This window comes from Tachypleus tridentatus, chromosome 6 (genome assembly GCF_004210375.1).
Source record: "Tachypleus tridentatus isolate NWPU-2018 chromosome 6, ASM421037v1, whole genome shotgun sequence".
In the NCBI taxonomy this organism is placed as follows: domain Eukaryota; kingdom Metazoa; phylum Arthropoda; class Merostomata; order Xiphosura; family Limulidae; genus Tachypleus; species Tachypleus tridentatus.
This window is the reverse complement of record NC_134830.1, coordinates 127416882-127439140: the sequence shown is the minus strand read 5'-3', so window position 1 is coordinate 127439140 and position 22259 is coordinate 127416882. Positions and strand designations below refer to the sequence as shown.

General features: G+C 32.0%; 1 protein-coding gene across 1 annotated transcript in view; it reads left to right on the top strand.

Moving 5' to 3' along the window:
• LOC143253616 (attractin-like protein 1) overlaps positions 1-22259 on the top strand; it is a 107700-nt gene that overhangs the window by 61265 nt on the left and 24176 nt on the right. Inside the window, 4 exon segments of the mRNA XM_076507743.1 lie at positions 7287-7425; positions 7953-8162; positions 15084-15284; positions 21135-21212. Of these exon segments, the coding sequence (XP_076363858.1) occupies positions 7287-7425; positions 7953-8162; positions 15084-15284; positions 21135-21212 (628 nt within the window).

The following is a 22259-nucleotide window of genomic DNA, read 5'->3' as shown; positions in this document are numbered from 1 at the left end:
ATTATGATCAATCAGACCTTCATACTCTCAATGAACAGTTGCCATCTCCCTTTTTAAACTTAGGAGAATATAATAGACACAGTCCCCTCTGGGGTGGTGCTGATATTAATGAGAGGAGTCACTCCATAAAGTGTCTGCTCTCAGATCACAACTTTTCTCTTTTCAGTACTGGTTCTTGTACTTATTTTCATTGACCGAGTTGGTCTTTTACTGCCATGGATCTTCCTGTCTGCTCCCCTTCACTTTTCTTGGAGGACTGACAGTGACTCTTGAGGCAGTGATGGAAGGATCCCAGAATTCCTTCAAATTATGACCCAGTTTCTTTGACAAAGATGGTTAATGCTCTTCTTGTTTGGTTTCTCGAATCAAACAACCTCCTTTCACCCAGCCAGTGTGGGTTTCGTTGACAGTGCTATACTGTGGACCATCTGATTCAATCAGGGAAGACTTTTTCAACAGGAGACATCTTGTTTCCATTTTCTTTAACCTTGAGAAGACTTGTGTCACTTCGTAGTGGTAAGGTGTTTTGTGACATCACCAATACTGTAAGTTATGTGGTCATTTACTCGTTGTTTGAAACTTTTTGCTGTACAGGCAATGCAAAGTCCATGTGGGTTTGACACTTTCCCATTACAGGAATTTTGAGTTTCTAAGGACTGTGTCTTGCTGTCACAACTCATTCCTCTTACTGTTGCAAACTGACTCTATGTTGACGACTTCTACGGGTCATGTCAGTCGTCACCCATGAGGTTTGTTTAGTAGCAACTTTAGACTGCCCTCAGTCACTTGTTGAAGTGAATGGAATGAAAAATTTTACATTTTCTTTCTCCAAAACCATATGCATGCAGTTTTACTGACAAGGGGCTATACACCCTGATCCTGAGATCTATCTCTGTGATGTTCTTCCTCTGGTTCTTATGGTAAAGTTCTTGGGGCTTACCTTTGATAGCAGGGTGACATTCATTCCTCATATCAAGCAATTACGTGTAAAGTGTATTAGGGAACTGAACATCCTCCATGTCTTCTCTTCCACCTCTTGGGTAGCACATCAATGCTCTGTGCTCAAAATCTCTTGTGCTCTCATTTGCTTTAAACTGAGCTATGGGTCTATGGCCTGTGGTTCTGGCCTTGAGGATGCTAGATTCTATTCACCGTCTATGGTTTTTTGCACTTCTTCAGTCCAGAATTTGTGCACTGTTGAGTCCTATGAAATTGCTCATCACCTCCACCATTTGCAACTTTCTTTGCAGTATACTATTAAACTTCAATCCTTACCACGGTATCCCACCTAAAGTTTGGTCATACTTCCTCAGTGTGCTATGCTCATTCTTATTAGTTGCTTGAAATTTGGGATAATTTATGATTCAGTTTTTTTTTTTTCATGTTTATATTTCACATGAACACTGTGAGTTTATTAAATTACACTTTAAAAAATGGTGATATTCCTTACTCATAACATGTTTATTGTGGCTACTGGAGGCTCATTGTTTGTGGAAAATGTGATATTCATTGTTCAGCTTATTGTTGGTTCATTTATGCACATTGGATCTTCTTTTACCATCCATTTGGCTGATGTTCCTTCACTCTAATTTGATTATGATCAAGATAATAATGATAATAATTTGACTGGCTTTTTCGTCCACCACAGGTTACTCTATCTGTTGAGGAAAATCCTCAATCTTACTGCTGCTCCCTTACATGGTTTTGCAGGTATGATCATCTTTCTCTTTTCACTGTGTCTTTCAATTACTCCTGTGTTTTACTATGCATAAATCATAATCAGGATATCTTTTTCTTCCCTCTTTTGCCTGATACTGAGGTCCATGTGGCTCCCATCTGGAACAACTGTGCACATGTGTTAACTGTCTCACTGTGAGCTCAGTTTTCTGTGCATATTACAAGGTTTTACCGAGTTACATTCAAAATTTAATTAAACTGTTTTTTTTTCACCATAGTATACAAATAAACTTCACATAGAATGTACATAGTAATCCATACTTTATGTTTTTGGGAAATGTTTAAAAAATCATGAAATTTCACTAGGATAAGAATTGTAGCATTGGCTTTCTATATATCCTTACTAATGTATTGTCCCTTCAAGAAGTATGGAATTTATCATAAATTACTTGTTATAATATTGCCATCACCCAGGCAAAATATAATTTTTGTAGCCTTTAATGTATTATTTATTTGGTTACAAAACCATAAAATAGAAAATCAGACCTCTTGTCATGCCCATTTGTTACATCATTTCTTTCAGAAACTACCAGTAATTCTCTGGCATTTTATACTACAATATTGTTATGTATTATTTTGTATGTTATGCACATTTCATGTAGTGATTTAAATTATATGGAAATTTTAATTTTAATTTAGAAGTTAATTCAGTTTCAATATGTATCAAATTTATTATATTTGCCAATCAGATTGATACACACAATATTCTTTCTTAATACAAATATATTTTAATATACTAACAACAATACAGTTTATACAGTTAAAGGTTGTTACAAATAATGGTTTATATAAAAGAATTTATGAACTTAAACAATACTCAGTCTTATTTCTGGTCTGGAACTCAATATTTTATCAATAGTCTGGGTCTAAGACGAGCAAATTAATTCTGAGTTGATATTGTTACACTTTTCTTAGTTGGAAAGCTCGCTAGCTCTATCCTTGGTTGGCCTCGTGTGGTTTATGAGCTCACTTTTTATCAACAAAGATTTAATATTTCTACTAAAATCCAAAGATAATTCTCTGAAATTGAATAGTTAATAATTTTCAAAATCTATAAGTATTCCTAGTCAGTTCCTAATAATAAGCATTAATCACAATTATAGCTTCTTAGGCTTATAGTATACAGACCAACAATATTCTAAAACTGTCTTTCAGCTTATCAATTTATAAACTTTAAGTGAAGTTCTCGAAACTTCAGTTGGCCCAACAATATGTGAAGGTACACTAATGCTTTTGTGAAACACATATTGTTGATTCTTACTTTCAAGAATTTACAAATTTACAGAACAGGCATGACTTATGCAATATACATTTAACGATATAAATTACACACAATTCTAAATATATATATTAAACTGAAACAAACTTCAATATTAAAATAAATATACATTAGTAAATCCATTACAATATTTATAACCAATAGGGACCCAAAGTTTTTATCTATTGAATGACATTATATTATTTTCTGCACAAAAAATTGTCTATTTTACTTCAAATTCACTCTTTATTCCCATAGGAAACACATTTTAATGGCTCTGGTTGCATAGGTACAAAGCCAGAAAAAGTGTGATAGTTATAGAACATTGTTTTATTTTATGTGTGTTATTATTCTATTCTTTGGTGCATTATTTAATTAAATAAAACAATATTAAGTTCAGCAGTACTAGTGGCATAAAACTATTGACATTTGTTTCTCATGTATAGTTTATTTATTATAATAAAAGCAAGAAGTTTAAAAATTATAAACTTTTCTGCTATATTAGTTACTTAATAATGTTACTTGAAATATGTTCATGAGCAATTTGTGAGTAGCAATTGCATGATTTTGATAGGTTGACAAGAACTACATATTCAACAAAGAACATGTTATTTGTATTTGATCCTTCTTATGTATTTGATTCTATTTTTCCTTGCTTACAGTTATTCTGCATTTCCATTCCTTGATTCCCAATTTTTGGAGTCTCTTGTCTGGTTAGGAAGTGAACTCCTTAACTTTTACTTCCCTTTCCATTGTCCAGTTTTCATGCCTTTGTCTTTTCTCTTTACCACCCCCTTGCTTTACCTCTTCTTACTTCTCCTTGTTTTCAAGTTTCTTCAGTGATCTTTAGAAGAATTGTCTGGAGAGATTTGTTCTCTACACAACATTGGCTTATACTTTTCCATTTTCTCTCCTTCTTTGGTTCCTCTGCTGTTGGGACTATTTTCAACAGGATGCTGTCCTAGCTAATATATGCTTCCTTCATGCTTATCTCCATAATCTTTATTGAGCTCTTTTTCTTTGGCTAGAAGTTTTTGGGGGGTTCCTGAATCACTGGAATTCCAGGCTAAGATAGCAAAACATCCATTCTCATTGTCTACTTTGGTTTCTCATCTTCCTCTACACCGTTTTCTGTTTCTGCTGAAACTGTTTCTGCTTCTCATTTGAACTTTTTGGGCTTTTTCTTTGTTCCTATCCTCCCACTTCTGGATGTCGGGTTGTCACTCTTACTGTTGAAAAACTTACCAGGTATGACCCTTTAAGAACCCATCTGTCTCACTTTACCAAACTTTGATTTTCATTTATAGGTAACAGATAGGTTCTTCAGGCTAATCTTTCACTTTTTGCTGCTTTCCTTTCATTAGTTAAATCCTCTTTATTTTCACCATCTCCAGGATGCATGTAGTCTTGATTTTCATATTCAAGGATGTTGTTTAGAGTATTTAACTCACTCTTGGTTATTACTCTTCACCCAGACCTGGCAGGGCCAGGTGGTTAAGGCACTCATCTCATAATCTGAGGGCCACAGTTTCAAATCCCTGTCACACCAAACATGCTTACTCTTTCAGCTGTGGAGGTGTTATAATGTGATGGCCAATCTTACTATTAATTGGTATAAGAGAAGCCCAAGAGTTGGCAGTGGGTTTTACTGACTAGCTACCTTCCCTCTCGTCATGCACTGCTAAATTAGGGGCGGTTAGTGCAGATAGCCCTTGTGTAGCTTTACGTGAAATTAAAAACAAACAAACACTCTTCAGCCATCTGTGGGTGACAAGAGTTGATGTTTCAAATACCTTTTATGCACATTTCAGCCATTTCATCCTCCACCCATGTTCTTTATTTTGTCTACTGGAATTGAGTTTTTCAGTTCTTTGCTCTCATTTTTGGTATTTGGCTGCTCCTTATATCTTTAGTTGAGTCATGTGACATTTGCCCATCAAGTTCATAGATTGAGGCTGTGGTTCCATTATTGCAAGGATGATTGGTTTCTCTTTGCCTTTCTTGGGGGAGGACTCACTTTCTTGCACCAGCATTCCTCAGTGGGAGACTGCTTGGCTGAGATTTCTTATTAAGCCTTACATGCCCACTCAATATGTGGTTCATCTAACCAGGTCATTACCATTGTGGGCATCATGTTGCTTCCCAGACTGGGTTCTCTGTTTTCACAGATGCTTTACTCTCAGACTAGAGCACATCCATTGGGTATGTTCCATTTTCCTCCTTCATCTTATGGATTGGTTGATCATGAATCTCTCTGACAATTCCAGTGTTTTCTTATATCAACCATCAGGGGGTAGCATTACGGAAATCTGTTCCACACACTGGACTTGCTGTTTTGGGTTCATTTTCACTGGTTTGTCTCATGACTTGATGTGCTGAAGGCTCTAAATTTGGTGGAACGTTGCCTCTTTTGGCTGGAAAGGATTCTACCTATGGAGTAGTCTTTTTACCCTCATGTTTTTCAGCAGGTTTACTTTCAGAAAAGCATAACTCTTGTCACTATCTTTCCCATTCCTCTCAACATCAAACTTCCCCTCTTCTTGTCCAAGTTCCTCATCCTTAGACCCTGGCTGTTAATGATGTTCTTTTTTTTGTATGCCTACCTACTTTCTTAATTTTCTTGTATGTATGTGTGTGTGTATACATGTTGATGGAAAATTTAAGTTAAAGGAATGTGATTTATTATCAATCGTATAGCAGTTTGAACTATTATCAACTGTTTGCCAAAATTAAGAAACAAATCTGTAAAGTTTTAATTTTTTAATTCAAGGCTTTTTTTTTTGGTTATGCAATTTAATCGTAAGTATATTTTTGTGATTTGAAAATGAATAATATGCAGAATTTTAAAGATAATCATTGAAAATTGTATCTAAAATATATAAAAATAGTTAGAAATGGTTTTACATTTGATAAGTTAAATAAAGATAATTGTACAGTAAATCTTTGATTAAGAAGCACTTTACCATTAAGGACAGGCCTTTTCAGTCTCTCTCTTTTTTTTTTTTAATTATTTTGGTTATGAATAATGTTATTGTAAGCACCTTGATCTCAAAGATTAAGGGCAGTGTCCTTAGTTTCATTCTGTATATGAGCATTCAATAAATTTAGTAGTCATATTTCTATACCTGTACAATATACATATTTCAAAAATTCCAGAAGGATGATGAATATTAACACTTGAAACGTTTACTGGAATTGGATCAAACCATATACTTTGATAAACATTTTCACAAGTTCAAAGTGCATCCATATTACTCTAGGATACATTAGCTGGTAAATTACACATCATGTTCTCAGAGCATAGACTAAGTTGGCTTCTTTCTGTGTAAGCGCTTTGTTGCTCTTGAAAGTAATTGTGTTACGATGTCATATAAAGCAGTCTAAATGACACAAGCAGCAATTTGTTGCTTTATTTTCAGCAAATTTCTGCTTTAATCATTCGCAGTAAAATAAATGTGAAATGGTTAGCAGTGCAGGTTCTGAAGAGAAGTACTTTGAAACTTTGTGACCAGAAATAAATAAAAAGTAGCACAACTAATCTACCCCCTGATGTTTGTTGACAAAGCTTCATGTCATGGCAATGTGCAATACACAAATGCTCATATGCTGCATACACCAAACAAAATGCAAGGAGGCTTAAATTTTAAAAATTTAATATGGTCAGTATGGAATCCAACTTTGCGTGGCTCTTTTTTTATATTAAGAGCAGTTAGACCCAGTTGTAAGGGTTGTCTTAATATTAAGGTTCTACTGTTAATAATATTGAGATTTACAAAAACTTAATTCTAATCTTTTTGTGTTTCTGAGTATATAAATTCTGAGTAAAAGTTTGTATGCACATAAATTCTGTTAATTTTTCTTTTTTCATTAAATTGTCAAAATTCTACTCAAGCACTTGTACATTATTAATGTTGTCTTTAGTACTTTTATTGTATTGCTATGAGCACATTACATTTTGCTTGTACTATACTTCTGTCTGAATAAAACATTTCGAAAATTTTAAAAATGCATTTTTTTCAGCTGTGATCAAGATACTAGAAGATAACAACTGATGTTAAGTTTTCTAAAATGTTAGCGTAAACTTTTAAGTTATGTTATAAAACTAATTTTGATAAAATGCTTTAATTTAAACTATTTTTACATTCTTTTACTCATTCTACAATTTCTGAAAATCTGATGTAGTTTAGTGCTTTACTATTGGTACAACCAAGCATTTAAAATGTGATGCAGGATTTAATATTTCATTATTTTTTAATGCACTTGACTATTTCTTTTGTATATCTGTTTGTAGAAAACCATTAGTTTAGAAGCTTGTGAAGATACTGAAAGAAGCAACTGTGATAAGCTCCATGTGTGCCATGCTTGCCACACTGAATACCATTGTGGGTGGGAAGCAAAGAGAAGAAGTTGTACATTTGTTAGAGAAATAAGTATGACGTTATGTAAAAAAAATGTTGTACAGTATATAGTTTCCAAAATAATGCACTTCAACAAGAAAATATGTCTTTTTGCATTCCTCTCTTCTGGTTTTTATTTTTGTTTTGTGTTATTTTATAAATTGATAATTTTAAATTCTATAGATTTTAGCTCCTCTGTATTTATTTAAGGTTTTTAATTGTACTGTGGCTGAATTACTTAAATTTGAGAAAAAGTGTTATTTTGCAAAATATATATTTTTCTATTTAACATCCATTGTTGAGTTGCAACTGTATGACAAATACTAGTTATTTCTAAGCTATTCTAATTAATGCTACTGCTATACAAAATATAGCAATTTTTATTAAGTTTGTCATTCTTTCGTATGCAATATTAAATATTTTTTTATTAAAATATTTTGAAAACTTTTTAAACCCAACTGTACTCCTTGCCAATTTGACTTTATGATATGGCCATGTAGACGTAAGGGAGTAGTTTTCCTTTCTTAGTTGAAATTAATTTGAGATATTTATTCTTCTAGGTAACAAAACGGAGAAAGCATTTATGTCGAATGACTTAAGAGTCACCTGTGAACCACCCTGTAGTAATAGATCAACTTGTGAATATTGTATTGAAGGTAATTGTGTTTGGTGCGGTAACCAGAAGCAATGTCTGGAAAAAAATGCCTTAACAGCAATGTTTCCTACTGCCCAGTGCATGGAAGTAGTTGCAAACATTCAGAAGTGTGTAGGTGAGAGTTAGTGGGTTAAATAATACTTATCTTCAACATGACGTATTTTGTACTAGAAATAAATGGCATTATAATACCAAAATGTTGTTGCAGCTTACTTAAACACTCAATGTTTCCCTTTGCATTTTTTCAGGAGCATTCACTGAAACACAAACTGAAACTGACAGTACAAAGGATCAAATAGTTTGGATAATAACTTCTGTTTGAATCTATAACATGTTATAAGGCCATTTATTTCTAGTATTAATATGTCTTTTATAGACTAATGTGCACTGCAGAAATTCAGTAACGTATTTTGTGTTTGGATGTTAGTTAAAGTGTGAAGCACGCTTCTTTTTCTTCTGAGGTAACTTGCTCCCCACATCCTGTAAAGTGAGAGACATCATTCTTTTTTCATTTTTCATCATATGTACATGAATTTACAAGGTTTTTCGTTTATTTCACAGTTCCAGCCCAGCATGGCCAGTTGGTTAAGGCACTCTACTTGTAATCTGAGGGTTGTGGGTTTGAATTCCCATCACACCAAATATGCTCACCCTTTCAGCCTGGGGGGTTATAATGTGACAATCAATCCCACTATTCGTTGGTAAAAGAGTAGTCTAAGAGTTGGCAGTGGGTTGTGATGACTAGCTGCCTTCCCTCTAGTCTTACACTACTAAATTAGGGAAAGCTAGCACAGATAGGTCTCGTGTAGCTTTGTGCAAAATTCAAAACAAACAATACTTCACAATTCCACATTAATTTTCAATTCTAATAAAAGTCATCAGGTTTGTCAGCAGCTTTACTTAAAATCTGTATATGACTACCTTGTTACCAAATATTGAAAAAAGTAGCTACCATGGTGGCTTCTTGGATATTAGATGTGGCAGTTCTCACTCAGGTCATCAAAGCAACAAGGTCTTACCAAAATCTTCTGAGCCCTGACATAATATAATCAGGGTGCAATCTGTTGCCACCTGCCAGTAATACTGGCTCAGATTCTCAAAGAGACTAATGCAATCTTACAGACATCCCATGAGACAGCATGGTCAGCATCAACCAAAATTCACTATTATGGAGCATATATAGCAGCAAGTCTGCAATATGGCTTAAACTAACCTTATAAATATTAAACTCGTTAAATCTGACTATAGAAGCTTGCTTGTTCTCTTTATTGTAATGCCAAAGCTGTGAATGTGGGTTCATCATATTTTGATTTTAACCCCTTTTCCCGTCTGGAAAACTTTCTGTTGCTGCCCAAGTATATGTCTTTATTATTAGGAGAATGAAATTGTTTCCAAGATTTTTGTACAATACTGTTTGATCCTGTGATTAATAAGTTATGTGGTTATTTATTGAAACTTGTTGAGCATAATCATTTCCTATTTATTGTACAGAGCTTATTGTGAAGTGACCGCTTTATGCTGGGCTATTACCTCATCATATCATGTACTTTGTATATGGGTAGTTTAGAAAAAAATAATGAAATAACTTCTGGTTTCAGTAATTTTAATAGTTTGAAGATATGTTGGTCTAGAATTATAAGTGATAGAATAACATAGTTTCAAAGAAAATGTTTTCAACTTGACAGTCTTAATGAATTTCTGTTCTTGTCAGCCTATCAGTGATGTACATTACCTAAGATCACAAGGTTGACAGATTTGATTCATGTGTATTCTACTGGCATTAAATAACTAGATCACACTTGCTAAGTGAGGTTTCATTACTTTACTGTACAAAAATAGAAAATTTTAAGTCAGCAACTTGGAAATTGCATTATAAATAAGTCTCCTTTTTTTTAAGTGTTTGTTAACTTTCTTGTGTACATAAAGTAATTTTTTCGTTATTGTCACTTAAATAATCTTTAACTATAAATATTTTCAGTTTATTTTGGAAATTTGTCTAATTTATTGACCAAGAAAACCTTTTGTAGAGATATAGTTATTAATATGTCAAAGTGGCAAGATAACTTTGTGACCAAGAGATTACAAAACTTTCATTAAAAAATTCATTTTTAGAAGACATGATTTGACTCTTATTTGTAAAGACATTTAAACCAAAATGAACGATATCACATTTTTGCATATATGTATTGAGAGAGAGAGTGTTTAGATTATTACATTTTAGGTTTTTATCATTAACCTTTATTTTAAATGTTTAACTTTTCTCTTTAAAATACAGTATGTTGTGGTTTTTCTGAGGACTTGTTTTAATTATTAATAATATCCGAAACATAAAATGTGAGAAGAAGAGTAATAACATAATTGATTAGATGTATTATTTATTTATTGTTTTAAAAATAATGTAAAAACTATATGTATAATATTATAGACAGTGAATTTTTGTTACTTAATTTGTATATACCTACAGCATTTCCTGTACAAATCTAACTAAGAAAAATAGATTTGTACAAAGAAATTTATAATGTAAGGTTGAAATTTTTGCAGAAATATTAAGGAGAAAAGTTTTAGAATAATGGGATGGATTTTTTTTATTAATTATATTCTACAATACAACAGTAAAATTTGAATTTAGACTAAAATTTTCTTGATGATCACATTTATTTTATTCATAACTCTTCAAGTTATTGTTTCCCAGGTAAATATTTAGCATTATGTAGGAAATTAAGTTGTACATTTCATCTAAGTAGTCTTTGAATACTTGTTAGAACAGTCTAAACCTTTACAGGTGTAGTCACTTGATGGAAGAAACTTTTGTGGTATTGTTGTAAGACATTTAGTTTGTTAATGGATTGATACTTGTGGCCATTGAAGACTACTGAACTAAATTTTGCATATTTCAAAATAAGATGACCTTCATACAATATTTTTTGTTTTTTTTGTACAGGCAACTTTCTCTTAGTTCTCACTAGTGAGTTTAAGTTACTCTGTGCTAAATATAGTTTATATTATTGTGCGACAAACCTTGATTAGTGTATCATTTTAAATTGTTTCTGCATGCCCTCCAGTGGTGCAGTGGTAAGTCTGAAGTCTTATAACACTAAAAACTGTGTTTTGGTATCCATAGTGGGCACAAAAGATATAGCCCATTGTTTTGCTTTGTGTTTAATAACTAACAAAATCTTCTGCATATACTTCCAAAGAAATAAATGAAATAATAAAATAGTAATACCACATTTTCATAACTTTTTGAGAACTCTGTTATTTGACATCAAAAATATTGTTAGAGATTTTATGAATGATGTTTTTTTCACTACAGAAGGTTACTTGAAAATGATTAAGTAAATATGAAGACCATTCAGTTATGGCTTTTTTTAAATAGTGCTCAGACTTTTGATGCAGTAATTTGGTTTCTAAGGAGATATTTTTGAAAGCTAATTCTGTTAGAAACATGCTAATAGGGTTGAGAGAAGTAAAATATTTCATGTTGTAACATTTATATTTCTTTAGTCCATGATGATATGAATTGTAGATATGGGTGGTTAATAGTATGATGTCACAACCTTTCTAGACAGTTACATTCAAACTTTATTAAACTAATTTGTCAATGCATATCAATAAATTGGGCATTCAAATGTAGTTATGATTCAAATTTTAAAACTACATAAGGTTTAATTCTTAATTGCAAAAAAAAAATATTTAAATAAATTTTCTTTTTTCACTTTTCTGTATTATGTGACACTTCTTCACTCCAAATTGTACATTTTAAATAATTGTTCCACCCCTTGTTATGTTTGAGTTTTAATGTAAATTACATATTTATATTGTGAAGGTATAACTTTACAGCTACTATTCATCTTGTTTTACTTGGATATAAACCAGAAAGTTAAACCCATATGCCATGCCCTCCTATTGAAAACATTAAAAAAATTTCAGCAGTTTTCTCTATTTTCTGCTACATTATACCAAATAGAGAGATAATATTTTAATATATTGATTTAAGTATAATTCTAGCTTATTCTCTTGACATCTTTTGAGTTATTCAGTACATAGATTCAAAACTGATCTTTGAGCTCAGCTTGAACAACTAAGGAAATTATTGGACTTTTAAAATGTAGACCTTTCTTTTTCTTGGGGAAACTAGGAATAATGGTGTAATTGGATGAGTTATATATAAAGATCATCCAGTCTTCCAGTGTTGTATATATTTCCATGTATCGTTGTGTATTCCATTTCCAGCAAACTGGCCTGTAATGTGTGTTATGTAAAAAATGTGTTGCAGATATTTCGCTTTAGAAATAGTTAAAAAAAATAAGTAGAAGGATATTTAAGTGTTTAAGTAAAGTAAAGGTGACACCTGGAGACTGATATTAGAATAAAATAATTGTAATTTGCTGTAAACATCTGCAGATCATTTCAGACAGAAAAGTAGTTCAGATTTATTTCCTTTTTTTATGGTTGCAAGGTTGCTAAAATAAACTTAACTTTAACAGTGATAAAGTGGAGAAAATAATAGATAAAATATAAAGTTTTACAAAAAAAAAGCTTTTGATATTTATTAAGAGTTTTTATGGGTTATGCCAATAAAATTTGAAAACTGTAGGATGAAAATGTATTTTTAACCTTATCATAAAAAATATCTTACACTAAGACTAGTCAGATTTTAACTCCATAAGATCACACACAAATCTTTATTTAAAACTTTTTGAAATTAAAATTGTTTGTTTTAATTTACAGAATACTTGTGATGTTTACCAAAAGCTTGCCAAATTTTGTGAAGATGCACTATTTACATAAAAAGATAGTTTCTTGATGACATGATCATTGCACAGTTAGTCAAAATGACCAAGCTTTCTAGAGGGTAGAAAGTGGATTTTAATATTTTAATATGTGCATGCAGTTTGGTTGTTTGTTTTATCATTCAATCATGAAATAGAAATATACATTATACATGTGAAAGTGTTTGTTATGGATAAGGCAAAAATGATGGTTCTTTATTAGTAGTTAGTCAGAATTTTTCAAATTGATTATAACACATTTTTGAACTTGTTTTGTGATACTACAGCCATGAAAGAACAGTGATTTTTCTTTTAGAACAAAAATAATTTTAGTTTCATCTCTATGAACTCATACAATTATTTATTATACAACTTATTAAGGGGAAATATTTTGTCTTTGGTGGAATACTCTTCTGTAGTAACAAAAAGTGAGTGTATGATCAGTATTAAGCTCTTTAGGTAAATAGCATCTGTTTTACTTAAAACAATTGACAATGTGCACATGATTTAAAAAATATGAGTACAGTACTGTGCGAAAAGTGTTGAGACAAATTCAAAATTTAGATTTCAGGCTATTTTCAAAGAACAGTGGAAGGTAAATGACAGGTAAAACATCAACATTTTATTAATCTTAATATTTAGTACAACAGAAACTCAGTGGAAGTGTTTGAGTCCAGCAAAATATTTTGTGTGACCCCCTTTTTCTTTAATAACTGCAGACAGTTTTTTTATGCATTGTTGTAAGGTATTTAGTTAAAACTTCTTTCGGGAATTTACACCAGATGTCTCTAATACACTCCTGTGAAAGTTATTTGGAAGTAACTTTTGATTTGTCAAGTTTTTAATCTATCAAATCCCAAATCTATTCAATTGGATTGAGATCAGGGCTCTGTGGGGGGCCATTATATCACTTGAATGCTCCAGCAACTCTTTTCTTAGCTAAGTAATTTCTGCATATGTTGGATCAGTGTTTGGGGTCATTATCTTCTTGGTAGTAAAATCCTTTATCAGTAATATGCAAATTCCTGGGTGTACCTTAATGGATCGATATCTGATGGTGTTTATGCTGGTCCATTATTCCATCTACTTTGCAAATGTCTCCTTTTGTCTCAACAGAAAAGCACACACAAACCATTATACTGCCTTCCCCATGCTTCACAGTAGGTGCTGTGCATTGAGTTAAGTATCTTTTTCCTTTCTTCTGCTAAGCATACAACCTACACTATGAACCACATATTTCAAACTTGGATTCCTCTGTTGATAATGTCCTTTTTCACTCGTCAGCAGTCCAGTTTTTGTACCTTTTACCAAATTTTGGTTTCTTAACAATATTTGGAGATTGAATTGAAGGTTTTTAACTGCTGTATGACCAAATATTCTACTACAATGGAGTCTTCTTGATGCTGTATATACAGATACCTTTCTCTCATTTGGAACATGGTTGTTTATCTTATGCTTTAGATCAGTGGCAGTATTCGTTCTATCCCAAAGGTTGCATACATAAAGATAATAAACATCCATATCATTGAATTTAGGTGTTTTGCATTGTTGTTTTCTACTTTCAAATTTATTTGTTTCAGTCTTATGACCTAAAATGTAATTGATTGTATTTGGGGAGCATTTTAAGTCTGCAGCAATTTGTTGGAGAGTCCAACCAGCATCATGTAAAGATTTCATGTGAACTTTCTATGCTTTTTAGGCTGTGGTATGACAACAAAACTTAATACATAAAGTGTTAAACACAGTTTCTGTCAAGGTTTATTTGTGGAGTGCTATTAAATTGATTTCTTCTAGCTTATACTGGTGCCATGATACTAGCTTCTTTTTATATAATTAAGACATTGCGTGTGGTACTATGTCAATTATTTCAGATCTTAAATTTGATCGGTATGTTTATTCAAGCAGAACTCTTATGACTTTGGAACAAGTATGTGGGAATTTTAATGAATGATAAGTATTCTCACCCTGGCTCATATCATTGTCAGCATGGATCAACGAAGCATTATAGTAGTATAGGAATTTACATTTTGTAATGGCATGGAGCATTAGCCCAATAAAATGGAAAAAAATGACAAAATATTCTTTTGTCTTAACCCTTTTGCACAATATTGTACATTATTAAAATATTCCATTCTAGAATTTTATGGAGTAATGCAATCCTTGTAATTCTGTGTATAATTGTTCATATGCAGTTGTAGATCAAGCTGCTGAAGCAAAATAAATTTTTATTCAGCACATTTTGTATTTTCTTTTAACTCTATCAGGGTTAGAGTGTAAAGACATTCAACATGTAGGGAATTGCCAAGAGAATCCTCGATGTGGGTGGTGTGATGATGGTAGTGGAACTGGAAGAGGAGCCTGTAAAGAGGGAGGATACACAGGACCAGTAACATGGAATGGTCTTTCCTATTCTGTAAACACATCTATCTGTTCTGAAGAAAGATGGTTTTTTACTTCTATTCCTGGTATATTTTAGATTAACTGCTAAGGAACATCAAAGTGTTTTTTTCTTTAATTTATACTAATTATTTATTTTCGATGCTTATGATTCATGTGAAGAACTATTAATAGATATTTTAATTCTTTTATGGTCATAATGAATATTTAACCATTAATTTTTGTAAGTCTGTTGATTACAACAAAAGCAAAAAAAAGATGAATAGCATTCTACTTTCTATCCTAAAGAGCATGATACATTATGCAAAAGAACGTGTAGGTATATTGCCAACTTTATTTTTTTTAAATTCAGTTACGTAGAAGTGAGAGATATTTATTAAAGTCATGTAAATTAATGATAAAGTTCCACATATTCTTTTCAAACGTTTGAAACTTCTAACAACAGAAAAAAAACACATGAAAAACACAAATCTTGATGTGGATTTTTCAAAAGAAAGATGCAGCAGAAATAACATTTTGATATTCTGAAATGTTTAATGTAATTAAACTGTATGTCCAAAATGGTAATAGAGGTCTGACAGTGAATCTTGAACATTTATAATTTAAAATACAATAATCAGGAAATTTTTTATAGTAGAGCTGCAAAGACCAAATGGATGGAAAGATATTTGTATATATAAAAATAACGTAATATAATAAATAAACCAGAAACACAGCTAACTTTAAAATCTATGAAGGAGTGTTCTTGGTAGTTGACATAATACAGGGGTAAGTATCCAGATTTTATTGTGTTCTTTGTGATGGCCCTAGTGATGATTATTGCTCTGAAATGTAGTATCCACTGCAAGAGGCTTTTATTTAACACTCCTACGAAAAGACGTTTCTAGTCCTGATTTCTCCAAGCCCGTTCCCCTGGCTGTGGTTTCGCTAGATAGTAGATAGGGGCAGTGGGAATCTCGTTAATCCATTCATTAATGGATTTAAATGGCAATTTCATTTAACTACAAAATTATTAGCCTAATATTAATAACCTTTCAAGTTGCTCTGGGGCCTATTAGGCCCCACTTTTTGTAGGAGTGTTAATGCTCAGAGTTAAATGTTACCCCTTCTTACATGCTTTACAAACCCCTACATCTATACTTGTTTGAGCAGCACCATAATAGATGGAATATGTCTGCAAATGGTATAGCATGAATTGTATTTTTACTTGCAACTTGGAGAAAAACTGGCATGCTGACTAAACTTGGAGCTGGATGCTTTGTCTTGAGGGAGCCTTATTGATATCCATTCTGACTAGATGGTACTTCCTTGAGGTATGATGGTGTAAGCAGTTTAGCCTAATAGTATCCACTTTGGTATCAATAAAGATTACCAGCACAACATTTGCATTGAACTTAGTATCTTTATTGCAATGAATAGTGAGTCAGAGGTGTATTATTACGTGATTTTTGTTGTTCTGACAAAATGAATAATCTGGTAAGGCTCTGAAACTAAGGCCACTGGAAAATCTGTAGTGTACCTATAATGTATGCACACATTTTTACTACAGACTAACACTAGGTTTTATTATAATTCATTTTTCTGATGGGTTTTCTTATTCTGTGCTACAATCTATATGTGTTTCCTCCCTCCTCGCCTGGAAACTCCCACCTACCCTACATTTAAACACGGTTCAGCTACGTTGTAGCATACTATTAAGTATATGACAACTATTCACCAACAGGAGAGCAACACACACTCCTATTGCAGCTGGCTCCCTCTTTACTGTAGAACCAAATCATCACTTATAAATTTGGCACAGTAGAAATCAGACATCTGCAAAGATTTGCTGGTGTTAATTAAAGATATACATATTTTTCTTTGTGTTGGTTAATTGATTTTTTTTTCTTCTATTAGATTTGTTACTTTCAGTACATTTGAAACATGATCACATTTTATAAAATACTAATCCACTAAAACACAGCCAAGACAGGTCATTTTGTAAAGACTAAAGGTAAATTTTATATTATTGGATACAGTAACATTGAGTGTACACATACCACATCAATGCAACTTCTGTAATGTTAGCTAGGCACAACTAGAAAGTCAATGTAATAAAAATAATAAATATGTATAACTGTATAATGTTATGAGATTTAAGCTATTTAGCTTTGTGTTATTGTTTGTAGTCGTTCTAGAACAAAAGACATAATTTATGTATATACAGTTACGACAGAAAGTGTTCGTACGTCTGTCGTGTGTAGATTTTTCCTCATAATTTAAAAAGTATCACGATTAGGATAATGAAAGTAGGGTATATTATAAATATTATACAAACACACATCTACATAAATATTTATGTAAATTGAACGACAAATAAACTGTTTATAAATAAATAACCAAACATAGGAGGGGCAAAAAGTGTTCGTGCGTCTACTATAATGGTCAGTTGTGCAGCCTTTCAGGTGAATTACTCGGTGCAATCTTTCCTCGTAGCCCTCCATGATTGTTTAACAGTACTCGACTGGTATTTTCTTCCATTCTTCTTTACAGAAGGGCTCCAACTCTTGCAAGTTTTTTGGATGATGCTGATGAACCCTGGTCTTCAATTCATGCCAAACATTTTCAATTGGGTTGAGATTGGGTGACTGTGATGGCCAATCCAGAATGCTTATATGGTTCCTGTGCAATCAGGATTGCACATATATTGATGTGTGCTTAGGGTCATTGTCATGCTGGAAGATCCAACGACCCCAAAGCCACAAGTTCTGAGCATCATTCTTGATATAAGTGCCTAATACATCAATGTACTCTTCTTTTTTCATGATTCCATTGATGCAGTGAAGGCTGCCTACACCAGAAAAGCTGAAGGAACCCCATAGCATGATCGAGCAACCTCCATGTTTAACTGTAGAGATGATGTTCTTTGGAAAATTTTGTTCCCCCTTCTTACAGAAAATTAGTGAACATCATTGTGGTCAAAAAGCTCGATTTTAGTCTTATCGGACCAAAGAATACTCTTCCAACAGGTAAAGGGTTTATCTACATGTTTTCTTACATACCTCAATCGTGTTTCTAAATGAACAGGCTTTAAATGTGGAGTTCTATGAGGACGGCATGCTTTGAACCCAGAAAGCATAACATGTTCGTAATTGTAGAGGTGCTTACTTCAATCCCAGTTTTTTTTACCAGTTTCTATATGTCATTACGTGTTAAACGAGGGTTCCTACTAACTTCTCTGAGAACTTTCCTCATGGTTCTCTCTGGAATTTTGGTGGGGCGTACCGAACGAGGGAGGTTAGCAGTTGATCCTGTAAGTTTAAACTTGGCAATTATGTTTTGAACAGTAGATTTCGGCACATTAAGTTGTGTAGCAATACTGGAAAGAGAGACGAGACTTGTATTTTACAATAATTCGTTTTTTTTAAATCACTGGACAGTTGTTTCCTGTTTGCCATGATGACCAAGCAGATAATGACGGAGGTGGCGTGAAATTGCCAGAAGTACCTTTTTTGCTGGCTAAATTTCAATAATTATGAACCCAGTGTCTTGTTCTGGAATGGTATAATGTAGTTTATTTGCCAAACTAAACAAACGTTTTACTGGAATATCGGTTTTTTCACATGTTCTGAACTGTACGAACACTTTCTGCTCCTCCTATTTTTAGTTATTTGTTTATAAACAGTTAATTTGTTGTACAATTTACATAAAACTTTATGTAGATGTGTGTTAGTATAATATTTATAATATACCACACTTTCTTTATCCTAATCATGATACTTCTTAAGTTATGAGAAAAAAACTACACGACACAGGGGTACATACACTTTTTGTCGTAACTGTATTTCCTAAGCTTTTATGGTAGTTATGAGGTCAGTCAAACTGAACAAACTCATTTAGAGATTCAATAGTGAAAATAACAAAGTATAAAGTGTTTTTCAAAAAAAAATCAATAATTATCTGTAGATTATTAGAAGGTTATAAAAATTTTACAAGTGGATTTTACAATTTTCTGATGCATAAAAGTATTTATAATCTTAAAATAAAAATTACTTTACATGTTGAATAGTCAACATTTAAAGAGAAAAATGCAGGAGCAAATCATTACTTAGAGGTTTTAAGTTCTAGTCATTCAAGAAAAAAGCATAATATAATTTTACTTCCTAATATTTTATGGTGGTTACGAGGTCAGTCAAACTGACAGACTCCATATAGTTAAGGAAGAGGAAATAACAGTCAAAATTTGAAGCTTTATTAAAAACAAATGTTTGGAATGTATTTAAGAGGTTTTGGAGATTACACAAATAATATTAGAGATTTGGGGGATGAAGATTAGTTTTTAATCATAACATGAAAATGACTTTTCATGAAGGTACATATTCTACATCAGAAATTATAGTATAAATACTTACCTCATGAATATTTTTCCAAGACCATTGAGTAAGGGTTAAACAACCAAACGAAACTTTTTTCTCAACTTCAGAAACTCCCCATAATTCATCATGAACTCAGAATTTCACTACAATTACAGTAGTAAATACTTCTTCAACAACTGCTGTGTATCAGGTTTAAGGTTCCACATTTTCAACTGAGGAGGTCTTGGCCTTAGTCGGAAAGGAGTGTCAATCCATCATGCAGAAAGTAGCTTTTCCAGAACCCAGACAGGACATTCCTTTTCCTGTGGAGTCTTGGCAGGATGATGATAATTTAAAGAGACTGTTCCCTCCTCCTAGCTGATATCATATAGTTCCGTGTTTCTCCTGTAAGTGCTTTTAGGCCACTCTGCCCACCTGGATAGAGTGTCACAGGTATATTTTTTTTGTATCTTCCATTTCATACTCCTCTTCTTCCCTTCTACACTTGGCATCTTTTCAGAATACCTCATATAAGCCATACTTATACAACAACTCAAGCCCAAAATAAACCAATACAAAGAAACACCTTCATAGCTATATTAATAAATATAGTCAAACATCTAAGCACACCCTCTACATTCCTACACTTAGTTACACAACCCCCTTCAAACATGTGGTCAACTATCAGTCAGTTACCTCTTTCTTTCTTTGTGAACCTGACAATGACTGAAGAAGAAACATTGTTCTCTCCTCTACATAAAGGTTTTCTCAATCCAAACCAGCCATTTTTATGTATTTTTCTCTACAAGTGGGTTTTCTCATCATCACTGAATATTTTGTCAATGTTTTATGAATATCTTTCAGCATTGACTGTAAAATCTTAAAAAGATATATCAATTGAGGACTGTTTTATTCTGAAATTGTTTTTCTTTATTTTATACTTATATTTTTCCATTTTAAACACTGATGGATGGATAGTATCTTGAGCAATGATTTAAAACATTTATAGTCTAATTTTTGTATTTTGTGTATTTTATGATGAAGGTAATGCCTTGTATCATAGTACAAATATTTTCATTCTAACTCATATTTATCAATGAAACTAGCATGTATGATCTGTAATTGTTTAAGAAATTGGGCTTAAGCTGCAGCTCTTTCTCAGCAACAAACGTTTCAGACATGTTAGTTACAGACTATTAAATAAACTCTTTCAAAATGTATATTTTTAGAATGTTTGACATGAACTCAGCTAGACTGATTCCATTCATTTAATTACAAAATTGCACTTATTTCTAGGCTTTTTAAGAGGAAAAGTTGTCATTTCCACAAAAAACTGATATTTTATCTTTGATAACAGGAAAGTATAAACATGAAATTTTAACTGATGAATAAATATAACTTCCTGTTGTTGATTTTAAACAAGTTTTGCTTGTTCTGAATTGTCTAATTTATCTGAATATTAATTTACTTTTCAGATTTAAAAAAACATCCATTTTTAATGTATCCACCAAATAAATCAAATTTTCTGAATATATTATCTAAAGAGAAATTTTTGGTTTGATGTCATATTCTTATATTGCACAGAATGCCAGTGTAATGGTCACAGTACTTGTATTAATGGAACTGTTGTATGTAAACAACCATGTCAACACCTGACTGAAGGTAAATAAAACTTTTCCTTCCAGTTGTAAGAAAGTTGTACATTGATTTTCATCATCAGGTTTAATGAAAACAAATTGTTATGACATGTTTTGGGTTATTTCTGAAACCAATAAAAAAAAAAGCATCGTCAGAAGATATCATACATTATTTACTGTTGGTGTGTTTGTTTCTGTAGACTATGAAATTAATTAAAAGTATTTATCTATATATATGTGGGTAAAAACCTTTTTCTCTTGCAAATTAAGGTTCTTTTACTTTTGAATGAATGCGAAATTCATGGAAAAACCTTTTTGAACAAAAATAATTATAATTCAGATAGCAGTATGTCAATATTCATTTAAAAGACAAATCAAAAGGGTTTTATTGAAGCATACATTTTAGCTTTGTTTAATGATGGGTACTGTATGCAACATGTCTGAATGTTTTGAAATTTTTCAAAGTTTTTAAAAATCCATAATACTGATTGGACTGTGGTGTAGATATTCTGTAGTAAGCCTGTTGGCTGTAGTGATAACTAAAATCAATTTAAAATATTAATGTGAATTGTTATCAGAGTCAGCCTACTCTGTAAGTGATTGACTCAGAGGAGATATGTATTTATAAATTTTATTCATTATTTGTTTATTCAAGTTTAATATTTTAATTTATATAATCCTAAGAGAATACACCTAAACTGTATTAAGTATGATAATGTAGTGTATTGATTTTGAAAATGAATTTCAAATGTTACTTTGTTATTGATGTTAACTCCTTAAACCCGAGCAGAAGCTGCTCGACTTCAGTTGAAAATCCTGATCTGTCTATTAAATGTTGGCAGTGTCTTATATAATTTATATCTCTTTGACTGAAAACTAATCTGAACCATGTTGTTAACTATCTTTTTAAAAAGACTGAAAGTTCTGTGAAGCATTACTGCTTGTTTGGAACAAATTTCAGATCCACAGCAGAACAAGTAAAAAGATTTTGATTTAAAGACTTAAATCAGACTTTATTATTTATTTTTTGTATTCAAAAATTCATCTAACACAATCTGAGGAGATAAGTTTT